At 37.4% G+C, this 16,401-nt stretch overlaps 2 protein-coding genes across 2 annotated transcripts in view; both read right to left on the bottom strand.

Moving 5' to 3' along the window:
* The window catches only part of kctd16b (potassium channel tetramerization domain containing 16b), a 125,063-nt gene extending 111,245 nt beyond the window's left edge, over positions 1-13,818 (bottom strand). The window contains exon 1 of the mRNA XM_077197395.1: positions 12,354-13,818. Within this exon, the coding sequence (XP_077053510.1) occupies positions 12,354-13,170 (817 nt within the window). The 5' untranslated portion in view covers positions 13,171-13,818. The remainder of the gene's footprint in view (positions 1-12,353) is intronic.
* Positions 1-16,401, bottom strand: part of LOC143703835 (rho GTPase-activating protein 26-like) — a 494,068-nt gene that overhangs the window by 148,253 nt on the left and 329,414 nt on the right. The window lies entirely within an intron of this gene.

Here is a 16,401-nt window from a genome sequence, read left to right as displayed (position 1 = left end):
CTCTGTTGCGCTGCACGACGACAAAACCCGAAGGTGCTGTTGAAGATTATCAGCCGATCGCACTAGAAAATCAAGATGATGAAGCTCGTCTTTAATCTGCTAAATTATTGTTTTGTGAATCATTCACGAAATTGAGATGACTGTCTGACAGTAATACCCGGCCAAAGCAATGAAATACATTTTTCAAAACAGATCCATTGAACATTTCAGAAAAAAGACTAATTTTGTTGACTTGGCTACACAAAATAACAGACTAACTAAATAGTATTGCTTTCAATATAAAAACCAATGAAACTGTAAAAGAACACAATAAAATTATTTAAGTTTAAAACCCATCACACATTTCAAGGTTTAAATAAAAAGTCGGGACAGTTTATTTATTTAAAACAGGGTTGCATCGAGTTTAGAGTTTATTCCCTTTGCGATGCAAAATGAAATACAGAATCTTAGTCATGCGACATTTTAAATTTGTATTGCCAAAGAAATTGCAGCTAAATTGAAAAATTAAAACAGTACAAAATGAAAATAGAACAAAGCAACATAAATTAAGATCGGGCGTTTTTCTTTGCCTCACTCTCGCGGACGTGCTGGTTCTCTTTTTAGCAAGTTCTTTTGTCTCCCTCACTGCATTCGCCGGGTCTCTGTCAATATTAACTGTTTCAGGATAGAAACACATCATACAGCTGATAATACTGTATATGTCGCTGCGTGTCATCCACACCAATTACAAACTGTAACAAATTATTTAGCATTCGTTGCTTCAAAGAAACAGAATGCCTAGTTGAATTCCCCTTACAATAAAACAAAGTTGATCGTGAATTAAAGAGCTCTCTATCTCCTGATCATTCGCATTTGTTTAGTTGGCATGAACGCATTTCTTCAACAGTTTATGTTTAGATAATGCCAGATTGTTGAAAATCCTACAGTGTGCTCAAACAGTCTAAAACTCAACAAAACCAGTTGAAACAACTGGATTGAACACTTTTGACCACCACTCGCCCTCGAGTTTACTCACTGAAAATGCACAGAAGTTCGTTCCAGCAGAGTGTGTGTTCGCGCACACGAGAGAGAAGTGCTCTACATTTGTCTCTTTCCTCAATAGAATAGTAAAAATAATCAGTCATTGCACCTAATTTATTTTTGTTTGTTATTTTTGTTATTCATTTGTTTGTTTTATGTTATCGCGCTGCTCCCCCGAGGAATATATGCTTCAAAATGAAGCAATTGCTGCTGCTTTGCAAAATGTCCTTTTGTGCCACCTGTGGGTCATTTTGCGAACAACTTTAAAATGCGACTGGTTTATTTTTGCCGTGGTCGCTAACACGGTGGTAATAGACATTCTGGTTGACTACCAACTGTAACACGATTATTGGTGGGCAAAGTCTTATTTCACGATATGAGTCATTTTACATTTCTTTATTATTTATACTTCATCAAAAACTAAAACCAGGTTAACTAAGTAAAGTTCCTTAAAAAAAACAACTACAGAAGTACAAGTAAATGGTCAGCAACACAATAAATTAAAGAGACATTTGAAGGCCAGGTATGCTTGTTCGAAAACGTACAAATGAGATTTACAATTTCATACCAATTAGCCATAATTTGCCAAAATGTAAAATAGTTACGAATTGCCATGAGAGTGTGTTGCATTAGGCTTTAAAGAAAGGTGGTAGTAGATCAGTAAGAAAACACTTTCCATTTAGAGTCCACTATTTCACTGTGGACGACTGAAATTAGACCATTGATTTGCCACCACTAAATGTTAGTAACAAAACTGTTTTGGTGACCACTGACTTTGAATGAATGGCCAAAAGAAAACACAAATTTCTCAACATTTTGCAGCGAACTATCTTTTTATAAAAAAAATCCATTTAAATCCAATCTCGGTCTCTGGTAGTGAATAACACAGATGCTACATTCAGAGTTCAGTCCCCCTGGAATAAGCAGGGAAACAGCTGCACCTAACAAGTGGAGCATCAAAACTGTCATGGCTCATTCTCTAGCAAGACAAATCAGTTTAAGCAGGACACCACCACTCCACCAACCCTTTCCTCTTTTTTTTTTTTTTTACCAATCCCATTTATTGCTTTATTCACTACCCAACATGTACATGTTCACACCAACTGGTATTTAAGGAGTAAATGTATGTATGTACATCATTTACTGACCCTCATGTTTTTCCAAACCAATATGAATTTATTTTATTGCAGAACACTACAGAAGATATTTTGGAAAAAAAAAAACTTCTTTGCATACAATGAAGGTGATATGGGTCCAAAACAAAACTGAACTCCAGTGATTTCATTGTATTGAAATAAAAATAAAAAAATAAATAAAAAACATTGGGAAGATTTTTTCAAAAAATATTATTTTATTTTCCATAAAAGAAAAGCATACATGTTGGGGACAACATTAGGGTAAGTAAATAACAGAATTCTTGAGCAAACTGTCCCTTTAAAGGGATAGTTCACCAAAAAATTATTTACTTACCCTAGTCATCCTAGGTGTATTACATTATTCTTTCAGACAAATACAATCGGAGTTATATTAAAAAAATGTCCTGGCTCTTCCAAGCTTTATAATGGGAGTGAATGGGATTTCAAAAATATCTACAGATAAAACTGCAGTAAGATTAATGAATTCGTTCAGACATGAATTATAGATGTCAATCAAATATGTCCGTCTATACGCATGTTTACAAAGAAGAACAAGCTTTTCATCTTTTTCATCACTGCCACCACCGGGAGAGTCCAGTCACATATTTTATCCCATATAACTTCACAATCATATCGCAGGTAATCACAATTTCAAAATGTTTACTAAACCCTTAAACGTATTATCTTGATATACACAGATTAAAACTTGCATGAATAGCATCTTCAATTTAGACCACAAGTGGAGAGCCGTTACGCATTGGAGAGCCGTTATGTGCTTCTCAAGATTTAGGTTTGTGATTTGTAAAACATTCACACCTCTTTGAAGAATGCGTTGTTCTTCTTTGATAAGTTGCTTTGGATAAAATCATCTGATAAATCTGATAAATGCATACATGTTAAAGTATACATAAAATTTACATTCAAATATTAGTTGTTTTAAAAAGTAAAAATCTGGGTTACAGTGAAGCACTTTCAATAGAAGTGAATAGGGTCCATCTATAGCTACATGTTAAAATACTTACTGTTTCAAAAATATAGCAAGACAAACAACATGCATGTTAACATGGTTTTAGTGTGGAACAAAATGCTTAGTAACCTAGTAAATTTTGTATCAGTTTTACAGTTTACAACTTTGTTGCCATTACTATGGTCCACTGGTATAGAAGGAGATGTGACTAACATCTATCTAAGCGCATCCATTTGGGCGAGCATTGATAAAGACAATCTGGAAAGAATTATTTCAACGCTGCGTGAGTTATACGGTTGTGCAGAGTCCTATATTTCGCTTCAAGAAGCTTTTTATTTGCAGCGACAATTTGAGGGGGAAACGTTGCAAGAGTTCTCCCTGGCACTGTTGGTTCTATTTGATAAACTGAAACGGCAGTCACCGCATGTTATTTTAAATGCAGATGTCGTAGACCAATTTATTGAATGTGTGTTAGATAATGCATTATGTCAGGAATTAAAACAACTAGAACGGCGTCAGCCTGCTGCAACACTGTTGGAAGTGCGAGGGGAAGCTATTCGCTGGGAACGAGAGGGAATGCCAGGCGGTGTCAGGGGACAAAGTCAATCGGCTCCTCTGGTGCATGGGGTTCAAGGCAAGACTAGGCTAAGTTCAGAGCATGGTGATTGTTCATCGGAATTGGGTGAATAACGGGAAATGCTGAACCAGCAGCAGAAGCAGATTGATCAGCTTACTCAAATTCTAACTCGTAGTCAAAGTCCCCAATTTCGTGGTCGTCTGTCTCTTTTTGTTTCACTGGTTTGCAGATGATGTCGGCATCCCGGTCATTTTGCTCTGGAGTGTAATTGGGAACATCGTTCTCCTGGCCCTCCAAACCGTTCTCATGCTGATTTGACATCCAGCGACTTCAGGCCCAAATTACCAAATTCTGACCCAAACCAGTCGGGAAACTAGTTCCCACTGGGTTGCGGAGCCACAGTTCGGCTGGGGGTAAGCATGGCTCTTGTGTTTTTTCATGATGGCGAATCCATGTCTCGTTTAGTCTCCTCATGCCCAGATCTTGTTGTTACTATTGGGACTGTCTCAGGTGTCTCTGTTTAATAGATACTGGGTCTATGGTATCGACCATTACAGAGAACTGTTTTAGGTCACAGTTTGAACCATGGGTCAGGATCATTTCCAGTCATGCCACTGGTTGCAGCTCAGGGCTGCCAATGGACTGGAAATTCCTTACATTGGGTACATAGTATTAGACATCAAACTGTGTGGTCGAGTGGTATCCGAGTGTGGAATATTGGTGGTTCGTGACCCTCCAGGTGGCAGAAGATAGAATAGAAAATAGAATAGAAAATAAAATAGAAAATCGGACAAATTTTTGCTGCAGAATGCGCAACACATTTATAACATGATGTTTCATTAAACAAAGTTCGGGAGGTTCGTTCAAATAATCGTTCAAATACGTTGAAATAATCAATCCAATTAACTTGTCATCAACAATCATCATGTCAACCCCATCAGCATGAGAGGAAGCATATATCTATATATATGCACTCAGTCGACTCACCTACATTCATTGACAGTTTTTCAGCATCCCTCCACCACCCCGACACCTCACTCTTGGCTTTTTCCTTCCACAGCCAGGAATACGGGGGGAGTACTCTGGGTTCGGGCCGAATACCGAGCCCGGAGCCCTCTCCTCGGACAGTACGCCAAATATGCACACCATTTAATCTATCTGACTTATTTGTAAGTGTGAACTTGTGAAATATGATTAATTCAGTGAATATAGAGGTCTATGTTTGGATGCATATTTTGACGAGCATTACAGACGAGCCGTGGCTGGTCACTGTGAATGCCAATGACGTGGTTTTCAGCACAGTGGGCAGACTGCAGAAAGTCCTCGACCTGTCACATTCAATGATTGATCATCAATCACTCTAACCATGCAACAAATTGGTAAATAAATTTGCCTTCAAGGGATTGCACTCTAGGTAGACTTTGAGTCAGAGCAGCGAAGCCTATAAAAAGCAACTGGTGCGCTCTGCCAGAGGCAAAGCCAATTCAACAGGCTTGCTGGGTTGTGTAGGAGGCTGGATATCAACCCTCAAAACACTCGCTGAAACTTTCTCAACTCCTTTCTGTTGCATGGCATTTTCACAAACTTTGGTTGGTGATTGATTAATGTAAGGGAATGATATTAATAATGTCAGGGAATGATATAAATAATTTGAGGATTGTTTCTTTTATAATATTTTAGTGTATACAGTTGGTGCTGGATTTGAAAAGATAACATGTATGGCACAAATAAATGCAGTAACAAAATTGTCACACAAAAAAATAGGACTATTTATTGGTTATAGGATGGAGGAAAAATTATTGAATCACCGCCCCAAAAATGCATAAGGGGGTCAAATTCATCAGTATTCATTTACTACGGAATTTTGACTCAACACAGTATTTTAGGATACATTTTTGACAATGATAATGTGTATTTTCTTTAAAACTTTATGAATTACTTAAAAATCTGCTGTGACTTTTTTGTTGTTGCTCTGAGCCAAGAATATGCCTCAGACATAGGGGTGTAAATCGGACAGTTCATCACGATACGATACGATATCGATTCTCTCAGCCAGCGATACGATTATTGCCGATACCTCAAAAAATTCTGCGATACGATTACGATTCGATTCGATTCAGGGTTATCAATCGATTTATCGATATTTAGATATTATGTGCCAAGTTTACACAACCAGTTACGTTTATTAACTCACAAATGCATCCAAAAATATATGAAAGTTTAATTAAACTCTTTGAAAATGGCACACCCTCTCCCAATTGGGACATTTACAAGTTGTTTGTTACAAGTTACAAGTAAAAAAAAAAACATGATAGCCTATATGAAAATGAACAAGAACGGAGTTATCTGTTTTTGCAAATGAACTATAACAGAAGAGGTTGTTTTGATTAAGTAATAATATATATAAAAATATAGTGTATATATATTTTTTTTTTTTTTTTTTTTTTGTGTGTCTGGCAAAAGCAGATAACTCCACATTTCATGTTTCAGAGTTAAACAAAGCCTAGTAATTGCTATGATACTTAATAAAACACTTAATCGTTGTAACGTTAATCTCCTCAGCTGACATCTAACGTTAGACGCCTGTCAAACTTTGTTGTTGTGAATAACGTACACGCGATACAGAGAGCTTTTCCCTCACCATTAACCTGCTGTTTTAGCAAGATTCCGTGAAAAAGTTTCAGATCTTATTTTCCTTTTACGCCATGAAGTTCATCAAGTTCGTTGAAATCCATCCTCGATCACTTTTAATCAGCTTTGACGAAACTCCTCGCAGCTAGCGCGTCTTTTCAAAGTGACTAGCAGGCTTGTCACCCGACCTGAATACTGCGCAGTGCGCACTGATTCGCTAACACAGACTTTTCGGGTTGATTTCACAAACAAGGGTGCTTGTCGTTTCTGCTGTAAAAGATGAACCCGCGATGCCTTGACAGTGGAAAATACCCGCTTTTGTGACAAAGGGTTCTGTCAATCTTGTCAGGTGTCTATTTCAGCTGAGAAAAGTTCCGTGTGAGGATGTGGAGAGTGTCAAAATAAAGGTACCGTATAATCGATATTTTGTGTGTGGCATCGATGCATCGTATCGTTAGACTTTTGATCGATGCATCGATCCATATCGATGTATTGTTACACCCCTACTCAGACACCAACCCCGTGTTTGAATATGCCTATCTTACTACTATATAGTAGGTGAGAAACACTATGTGAAATGAGTAGTATGTCTGAATTCACGGTATTCATAAAACTCTAGACAAAAAAAAAAGTATCCTGATAACCTACTTGTCACACCGTGGTTTCCTCAGGAACAGACTAGTGATGTTACATTTGACACTGAAGCTTCAAAGCGTGTATCGAGTACGCAGCGCAATTTCTCATGAAAACTCATTTGCGTGTTGGAATGTTTGAACCCACACCACTACTCTACAGGTTTTTGGAAGTTTAAGTTTTTTAAAAAACATTTTTTTTTGTATATAAATAGGCCTATAGCCTATGTTACATGATCATATATTCTGACACATAAACAGCATAGAAACCATAAAATAATTAGACCAACATTTACTTGTATCAAGCAACTCTGTTGCAATTTTTATAATTAGTATGAATATAATTGTTACATTTAATTTATTACCACACTTTAATATGTGAATTATATTATCAGAAAACTGAACATTTAGCGTTGTCAAGCTTTTATTTGTGCTTAAAGGATAAAACAACGGCGCTGCGCACTCAGCTGTTCATAAACATGGCTGCAATAAATTTGACCTGCCACAAGACGGCGCTGTTTTCGACACTCTCGATGTTTCGAATCTTTTCCCGAACATTCAGAGGAAAGCCTCAGTGCTTCATTAGGCTTAATTTGCTAGAACATACTGAAGACTTCAATTATCAATACAAACTCAAACTTTAATAATAGTATATAAATCGGAAACGGCCGGTTTGTGCTCTAAACACACAATCGGCAACTGGACTGTTTTTAGTTTAATTTTGGCTGATCTCTATTCCAGACTTGCACACAAACTGCATTGCAATCATTTCCTGAAATGTAATTTGTTGGAAACTATTATGAAAGTCTGTTTACAGGATGTTAGCACAGGCCAGAGACAGGACACGCTGAAGGACGCAATGTGGAAAGTGCAGAGAAAATACCAGACACAGCAAGATCACTGTTCGTGATGCTCGAAATATAGAAAGAAAAATATAAATATTTAATTGTAATGGGAATTTATATGAACGTTCCCAAAGAAACGCTTCTTTTCCATAAGCACCACCTACTGTCAGAGAGTGAATTTGCATTTTCATTCAGTCTGTCTGTTTTTGTTTTATTGGGGTTTGTCTTTTGTAACAATTTCTCAAAGCTTAAGTTAGACCATTCTGTATTTGCTCTCAGTCTTGAAATTATGTAATCTAATTTATATAAAAAACAACAACTGTTCATGCTACATGTGTAGCATCTTTGTTTGGATTGTGATTAAAATGAAGTGGTTGACTGTAATATCAAATGGCTACAGTTTTTAAGGCCTTTTTGAGCAAATTAACAACAAATGCATTTGCTTAAACAAAGAAGAAGAAAGTTCGTAATCAAAGGTAGAACTTATTCAGACAGTATGCAATTTCACATGCAACAGATGAGTAGAGAAAGGCTACAAACGACAGCTGAAGGCCCAAACAAAGGAATAGGTGCAATCACTGCCCAAAAGTTATGCTTAGAAAGGTGCACATCTTTTTTGAAATGTTCTGTCTCTGTCTGAAAAGATCCGTTTCACATGTTATGTGAGAAAATTGGGGAAGGAAGGTTCAGACTTGAATATACTCTACAGTAGATTAGTTAAGAGTTTAAGAAAAAGTGAAAAACTTCATTATAAAAAGGTTAGCTGTCTATTAAGGGTTGGAGACGATAAACTGTCCATGTTGCGCAGCTTAAATGAGTAGCGCAGTTTAGTTCCATTTTCGTTTCGTTTGCCGTTTGATGTTTCTCATATGCAACAGAAATGTTTTATGAAACTCTTATCAGTTGGGAAACGTGGTGGTGGCATGAAAATGCAACCATTTTGTCGCTGTCTGGAGCCCTTCAAATGTGGATTCATTTCAACCAGCAGCAGTCATTTTTAAACAATAGTTGAGTTAAAACAGCACAGTATGTAAACATTAAACATTTAACCCAACGCAGCTGGGTCAAAACCACTCAGCTCTAGTTTCATCACTTTTTGATTGGCGCTGGGTTACCAAAATAATCCAACATTTTTAGAGTGTGTCCTTTTCAAACGAGAGTGTTTTGTTGCAGTATTTTCTCACACACCAAAATCTGGTCAGCAAGAACTGAAAAAGTTGTAATGCTGCTCAAGAGGAGGAATTAAAATCCTGTTGATTCGATATAATACACCGTTAATTCTAGACTATCAGTGTTTATTACGGGCTTTCAGTCTTGCCGGGACTCAAAGTCTGAGGCTTTGGCCGTAGTGGGACTATCTTTGTTGGGAGGGATAAAAACAAACCATAAATAACTGGGGGGGGGATTGTTCGGTTTTGTTGATGGGGGGGGGATGGGGATTGTCCGGTTTTGTTGATGGGGAATGGGGGGGGGGGGGGGGGGGATTGTACATGCGCTTCAAGAGACTGTGAGTTAGTGGAATCGGGGCTGATTTGCATATTCATAGAACCACGTATATACTGAATGTGGCAAGGGTGCAGAGTTACATTCAAGCTATTTTAAGGCATGAAGACGTTTTTTTTTCAAGGACATTTTTTTTAAATATGTCATTTTGGTAATCAAAGATGAGTTTTTTAATAGATCAAATTATTGACTACAGGGAGACTTTAAAGTGAGTTTAATTTAAAACCCATTTTATGTAGGTTTTAACCCAGCAATATAGTAATCTTTAAACAATAATTGATTTAAAAAGCAGCACAGCATGTTGGGTCAAACATTTAACTCAGATCAGCATTGGGTTTGTCCATTTTTGACCAAGAGCTGGGTTGCCAACTGACCCAAAATGGGTTAATTGGAACCTTTTTAGAGTGTAAGCATCATATTCAGTACCTTGCATAACATATGATATAGCATGCATTTGTTAAAAGAAAAGAATATAGTAGTAATCTGGTTGTATTAATGACTATGTCCATTAGGGCTGCACGATTAATCGCAATTTACATGAAATAGCACTTAAACCGATTTGGCTTATCGCGATTATGAAATTGCAAATGCTGCGATATTTTTTTATGTGCAGCTTGTCATTGATGTACGGCTCTGTAAACGCTGCTCCATCTGAAAGCACTGTGAGTTTGAGTCGCTTATAACGTGCATTTGAAAAAGCAACATGTCAAACATCTTTCCAAGCATTTATGAGCCTCTTGTCTAACTGAAGACAACATTTAATAACATGCTTTTACTCCAAACTCACTTCATAACGACAGTTGAGTATCCTTCTGTGAGATGATGTGGCTTCTTACAGGGAATAAGGCAGTTGTGTGTTTATAAGTCATGTTTAATCAAACAAAGCGTTTGAATTTTCTGTTTATTTAGCTACAGCGATAGGGATTTCCTGGAATGATGTGCGTTATTGTATTTCTGCGGCGGGGCGTATTTGGTGTGTCTGCGTTAGAGCGCCCTCTGGTGTTCAGATGGAGCAGCGTTTACTACAGATCAGCCGCACTGTTCTGACAAGCTGCGCATAAAATAATCGCAGCCTTTGCTAAATCGCGTGCAGTTTCATTGCGATTAATCGTGCAGCCCTAATGTCCACCAAGACAAAATCTCAAGTTACATTTCTGTGTAAGATGGTAAGGATGTAAAATGCTAAAACATGTCTATTTAAAAGACTTTCTTGTGAGAATCAGTAAACCTCTATAATAAAGGCAGCTACAATGTCTTTAATGGGCTCGGTATAAAGTCCATTATGTGCTTCCTCCATTTTGCCTTGTGGCAGGGCTACTGCTGGCTCGACAGCACATTAGCCACTACCAGCCTGAAGTGGGTGGTGTTTTGTTACATCATAAAATGTTATGAGAGCTATTACAGAGAGCCATCATCCTCTGCCACTCCATTGAGATGCTTGCAAAGATAGACATTTGGAGCGGGGGAAGGGCTCTCTTTAAAGACATTACTTAGCAGGTAAGGGCCTTACATAAAGGCTTTCAGTGTCTGGATACCTCAGAACAGGTACAAAGTCGGGAAACATAAACACAATTGTTTGTCTTGATAAAAACGGCTGTATCAAGTGAGCAACAATTAGACTTAAAAAAAATAGTTTAGTAATCTAAATGCCTAGCTTTTTTTAGTTTCCTTATTCATTAGATACTTATTCCTAAATCAATCTATTCACCTGATCACTATGCTATCAATTCTATGGGAATCTGATTCTGTGATTCAGGTAACTAATCACTTACGACTATATATATATATATATATATGTATATACTCCAGTTAATGCTAATTCCAGTTCAACTTATTCTTTAGTTATCTGTAACTATTCAAACAGCTACTAGTATCTATTCCTAGTACTAACTGAATAGAATCTAGCAACTGTTAATTAGAAATGTTATACTAATTATAGTATAAAAAAGTACTATTATCAGTAACACTTTACACACACATTCCTGTTACCCAGTGTTAATGCCTGTTACGCAGTGTTTTATTCCTGCAATTAAATTGTATTTTACTTCTAAAAAATAAAAGTTAAACCTTGTTTTTATCAGTTTTGTTTGGTCCATCATTTATGCTAAATCACAGTAATAGATAGACATTCACAGTTATGTACAGTAATCTCCAGCTGTTTACTGCTAAATTACAGTAATGATAGACACCAACAGTAATTTTACAGTTAAATACATTAATTCTACAGCTGCTTATTGCTAAATTACTGTAATACATAGACACCAACTGCAATTTCACAGTAAAATACATTAACTCTACAGTATCTTACTGCTAAATCACAGTAATGCGACGGCATAATTACTGTGAAGTCACGGTATACAACTGTCATTTCACAATAATTTACTGTAAAAATGATACAGTAACTTACTGTGAAAGTCATGCAACTGGTAACCTGCAATTTATTGTAAATTTACAGTCAAATTATTAACAGTGTAGTTAATGTTCAATTCGACATGTATTAATAGGCTACATTATTAAAATCAAATGTTGTATTTGTTAACATTAGTTAATGCACTGTGAACTAACATGCACAAACAATGAACAGCTGTATTTAACTAACATTAATAAAGATGAATCAATTCTGCAACAAATGTATAGCTCAATGCTAGTTCATGTTAGTTAATACATTAAACAATATTAACAAATGAGACCTTATAGTAAAGTGTTACCCTATTATCTAATGAATAGTTACTAGTAAAACTGAAGCAGGTATGTGAATAGCAAAAACGTGCTATGGACTAAAGGAGATGGATGTCAAGTATTGAAATAAGTACTAGTATCTCATGAACAAGTACTAGTGAACTAGTATCAATGTATACATGCTACTTGCAATATTATTTGTCCCTATGAGACCTCGAGTGAAGAAGGCAGAAAAAAAGTATAAACCGAGTGCGCCGTCTATTGGTAATTCAAGGAAAACCTCAGCAAGTAACCTCACAAGATAATGTAGTGGCAGAGCATGCGAAATGCAAATGTTGACAAAACTTTAGAAAGGAAACTTACGGTAAAAGACGTACTCAGTGTAACTTGACCATATCTTGTCGTCAGTGTGCTGGTTGACGACCGAGGCCGTCACTGACGAGTTGCACGCGACCATCTGGAAACCGCACTCCGAGAGCATGTCGAAAGAGCGCTCCAGGTGCTTGAACTTGAGGTAAAAGCGGGACGTGTACCTGTCAGGGGTCCTATCCGGGTCCCTGCTCTCGTTCAAGGTCTCGCCAAAAACTTCTTTGGCCAGCGCAATCCTCCCACATATCATAATCCGTGGCACCCTCCGGAATTTGGCATCGGTTTGACTCTCCCTACCCATCGTACAAGATCCGCGATATCCGACGGTTATGAACCCGCTTTTTCTGTCAGCGGGAACGAGCGAGGGTGGAGGGCACATTCTCTGGTCGCTTCCTTGAGACCCATCCTCGTAATCACTGTGGATGTTATCGTCGGGACTGGGCTTCAAGTCGTCCGGGGTTAAGAGTTTCACCAAATCAGGCAATTGAAAGTACTCCGCTTCTTTCCTCAGCCTCCCCTTCTCAGGGAAGTGGTCAGGGAGGACAACTTGCTTGTCTCTAAGGTAGTCTAACACATATCTGAACAAAAACCCATCCCGGTCGATGAAATAACGACCTTTGGTGTCCCTGGCTAGATCATTCGAGGGGTTATTTTTAGGAGAAAATATTTTCCCCAAAAGGGAGCCAGGATTGCTTATTAACGTGACGTGTCGGGTATAATACACTTGGCCCCCGACGTTTAGTTCGATAACATCTGGAAAACTGTTGTCTTTAGCTTTAGAGTTTCCACTTAACGCCATTGTTTCAGTCATGGGTGACAAAATATCCGATGGTGGAAAAAGCGGAAAAGTTCGCTCTACAGCTTAGGAAACGGTTTAAGAAATACAGACGATGGACCATGCACATTAAATAGCAAAACAATAGCATTTCGAGTAATTGGAGCAGGTACCTTACATTTAAAAAAAAAACACGTCTTCTGCACAGTTGGTGGGGGGAAAAAAGAAAAAAAGAGCGAAAGTAGCCAACGGTGAAATATCCGAGGAGGAACTACAGCACGCGCACACCAGAGAGTATGGGTTGCTCAGCAGCGTATGGACTGGGGCGCTTTTTTCTTCGCCTGAAAAAAGCCTGTATGCATACGGAAGCTGCTGTTTAAATTATGCAAAAACATTATAGAATAAAAGTATTTTTTTTTCTGTTTGGCGGTTCCAAAGTTCCATACAAGTTCTGCTGCGGTTTGAATCCAACTTTTGACGACCAAATCGAACCAGAATCTATAGTTTTAAAAGAAAACAATCGAAAACAGTTCAAAGCAAATGTTTCTACAGTGGGGTTGATCGGTAATCCCAGCTGTTAAGCGGAAAATCCAGTGAGTGTGATCCTCTGCAATAATCCAGGGTTTTGCATGTTGGAAGGGTTTAGGAGTGAAGATGATGCAGCATCACTCTCTGTGCGCGCGATCAGGGATGTGGCGCCAGAAAATAACGCTTCAGCTGTTGTTGCCTCAGCGGGCGGGAATAAAAAAACATAATGGGTTATCAAAAATTACATCATCTTAAAGGAGTATGCACGCGATGCTGTGGCGTTGCTGGTTTTCGCGTCAGTGTAGGCTATATGTCATTGTCAGCCAGCTGTGTTCAATACTTGATTTGGTTACAGGGAGGAAACCGATTGCCTGGAACATTTTGTGGTCTCGTGCTTTAATTTACACATTTGCCAATGACTTACTGTATTTTTTTTTTTTTAGAAGTATTCTCAGGTTGTGTGACGCTGTGAAGCCACAGTCAATTTCAGAACCTTGGACAGCGGAAACAACATCTCCTCTTCCCAGCTTGATTCCCATCAGGGGTTCTTTACAGCAGGACCGACAAAGACCCTCACAATGTGATGACAACCTTCCTAAAATACAAAAGCCATTTATACAGATGTATAGTGTTTAAACAATCAAGCATGATATTATAAAGACAGCATGTTCGATTAAATAATTTAACCAAATGGAAAGTCTTTTGAATTGCCATTGTTCTAAAAATAAATAAATGATTAAAATACTGAAATCTGAAATATATTCACTTTGTATTAAGATGACAGAGTATATTTTTCTGCATACTATTAGGGTAAAGGCAGCGATGAGGAGAAAGTCCCCAGAAATATACAAGTTTGTATGTTGTAACCTTTACAAATAAACAATAGATACTCATTCTACTCACTTTCAAAAGTAGTTTTGATACATTTCAGTTTTGTAAATGTATCTTAAATCAATAATTTTACCCTACTATGGTATTTTCTACCCCCTGCAAAATCTTTTATTGTTATAATTTGATTTGATTTTCACAAAAACTGTGTAGCTCCACCAATATTTCATAAAAAAATTCTTCAATCTTCTCTCACTTTACAACCAGAAACAAATACTGTGTACTTTGCTATGGAAAGTAAGTCAATAGATACAGCGACAGTGCATTCACTTGTAAGTAGGCCATGAGCTGTATTCATAAATGCATGCATGCCTTCACCTCTTGTATGCTGCTCTTTTTTCAAAGATATTTGAGTGTAGCAGTTGACATGGCTTACTTTAAATAGCTCAAACTCGACTCTCGTCTGGCAGATTTCCTGTTGTTTTTTCATGACTCTACATCTCTGAAAGCATTGGCATTCTTAATTTTTGAAAAGCTTTTCTTTTCTTTTTCATTTGAAGAGTCTCTTAGGGCTCTCAGCAGGTAGCTGTATTTATCAGAGGCCGGTTCCTCTCCTGTCTTTCTAATATGTTTCCTCAGCAGAATTGTCTTTAAAAACACAAGGCTTTATGTTTTAGGTAAACCAGTTAAACCAGGCAAGAAATAAGTCTGCCTTAGAAAAAGCAGGTGGACGGAGACTTTTACCTGTGATCATCTTTCTCCACAGTGTCTCCGTAATCTAATGCTTTTTATTCATTTTTTATCAGTGCTTTTTATGATCATTCCACCGGAACATTAGACCCAAAAGGTACAGATAACAGTTACAAAAGACTTTCACGCTATCACAAAGCAACCTTTTCATTTAACTAATTAAATGCTTCCGTAGGAAAGAACAAACCGCCAAGCTTTCCTATGATAGAGAACTTCTTTCGTGTTTAGATACCCGGAGTCTTCCCTTGAGAGGCAATTATCCTGGAAGATTTCAATGTTCCCTGCATGTTCTTTTTTTGACTAATGTATTTGCGAAGGTCAGTTAAAGGTCTTCAAGGGCACTGTTTCCAGGTTTAATTGATGTTTTATGTAATTTTACACAGCATTGGGGAGCAGCTAGCTACAATTAACATAATGGAACTACATTTTTCAGTAGCTTGACGCTACTTCAACCAAGTAGCAGTGTAGCAACACAAAATGCCACCGTCTGTATGCTTGTTTAGAATATAAACTAGCAATGGATGCGTCCAACAGTAAGTAATCCAAATTGGTTCAAGACTCAGGCTGAACTAAGTAAAACAATTACACACATAAAATAAAGAGGTTACACAAAGGCACTTACTATAAATTACCATGACAAATCCTTGGGCATTACCATGTTTACAGACATAGATAGTTTCATTTTGTTAAGGATATTTGTGTGAAGACTTTTGTTGTTGACAAAAATGGAGTTTTTAGAAATACAGTTATAATATAACTGAAAATATTTAAGTTTATTATTGCCTGTGGATGGATTTTGCTTTTCTTTATCTCCATGTATTGGGAGTCAGAGATAAATATCCTGGGCAATGCAAATGATATGATAAATAATGCATCTTTTCATTTTAAATTCATTACAAATCAATAAGTGAAGACGTCATCCCTTAATACCTTCAAAGTATTAGTGTTCTCAGGACATAGCTGAAAATACGCTCCTCTTTGTCAGTTGCCCTTTTAATTCACTATAAACGGAGCAATTTGTTTCAATGCTATGAAACACTCACTGTGAGAAATGTTCAAAACAGAACATTTTTTTTGTTTGTTTTTTGCAGCACTCTGAATAAGAGAAAAACGACATCATTACAGGCTACTGATTCGTTTATGCCTATTTGAACTACCAAG

This window comes from Siphateles boraxobius, unplaced genomic scaffold, assembly GCF_051911475.1.
Source record: "Siphateles boraxobius isolate OS27281-9 unplaced genomic scaffold, OSU_SipBor_1 11, whole genome shotgun sequence".
Lineage (NCBI taxonomy): Eukaryota > Metazoa > Chordata > Actinopteri > Cypriniformes > Leuciscidae > Siphateles > Siphateles boraxobius.
The sequence above is the reverse complement of the archived record's forward strand: the minus strand, read 5'-3'. Positions and strand labels throughout refer to the sequence as shown.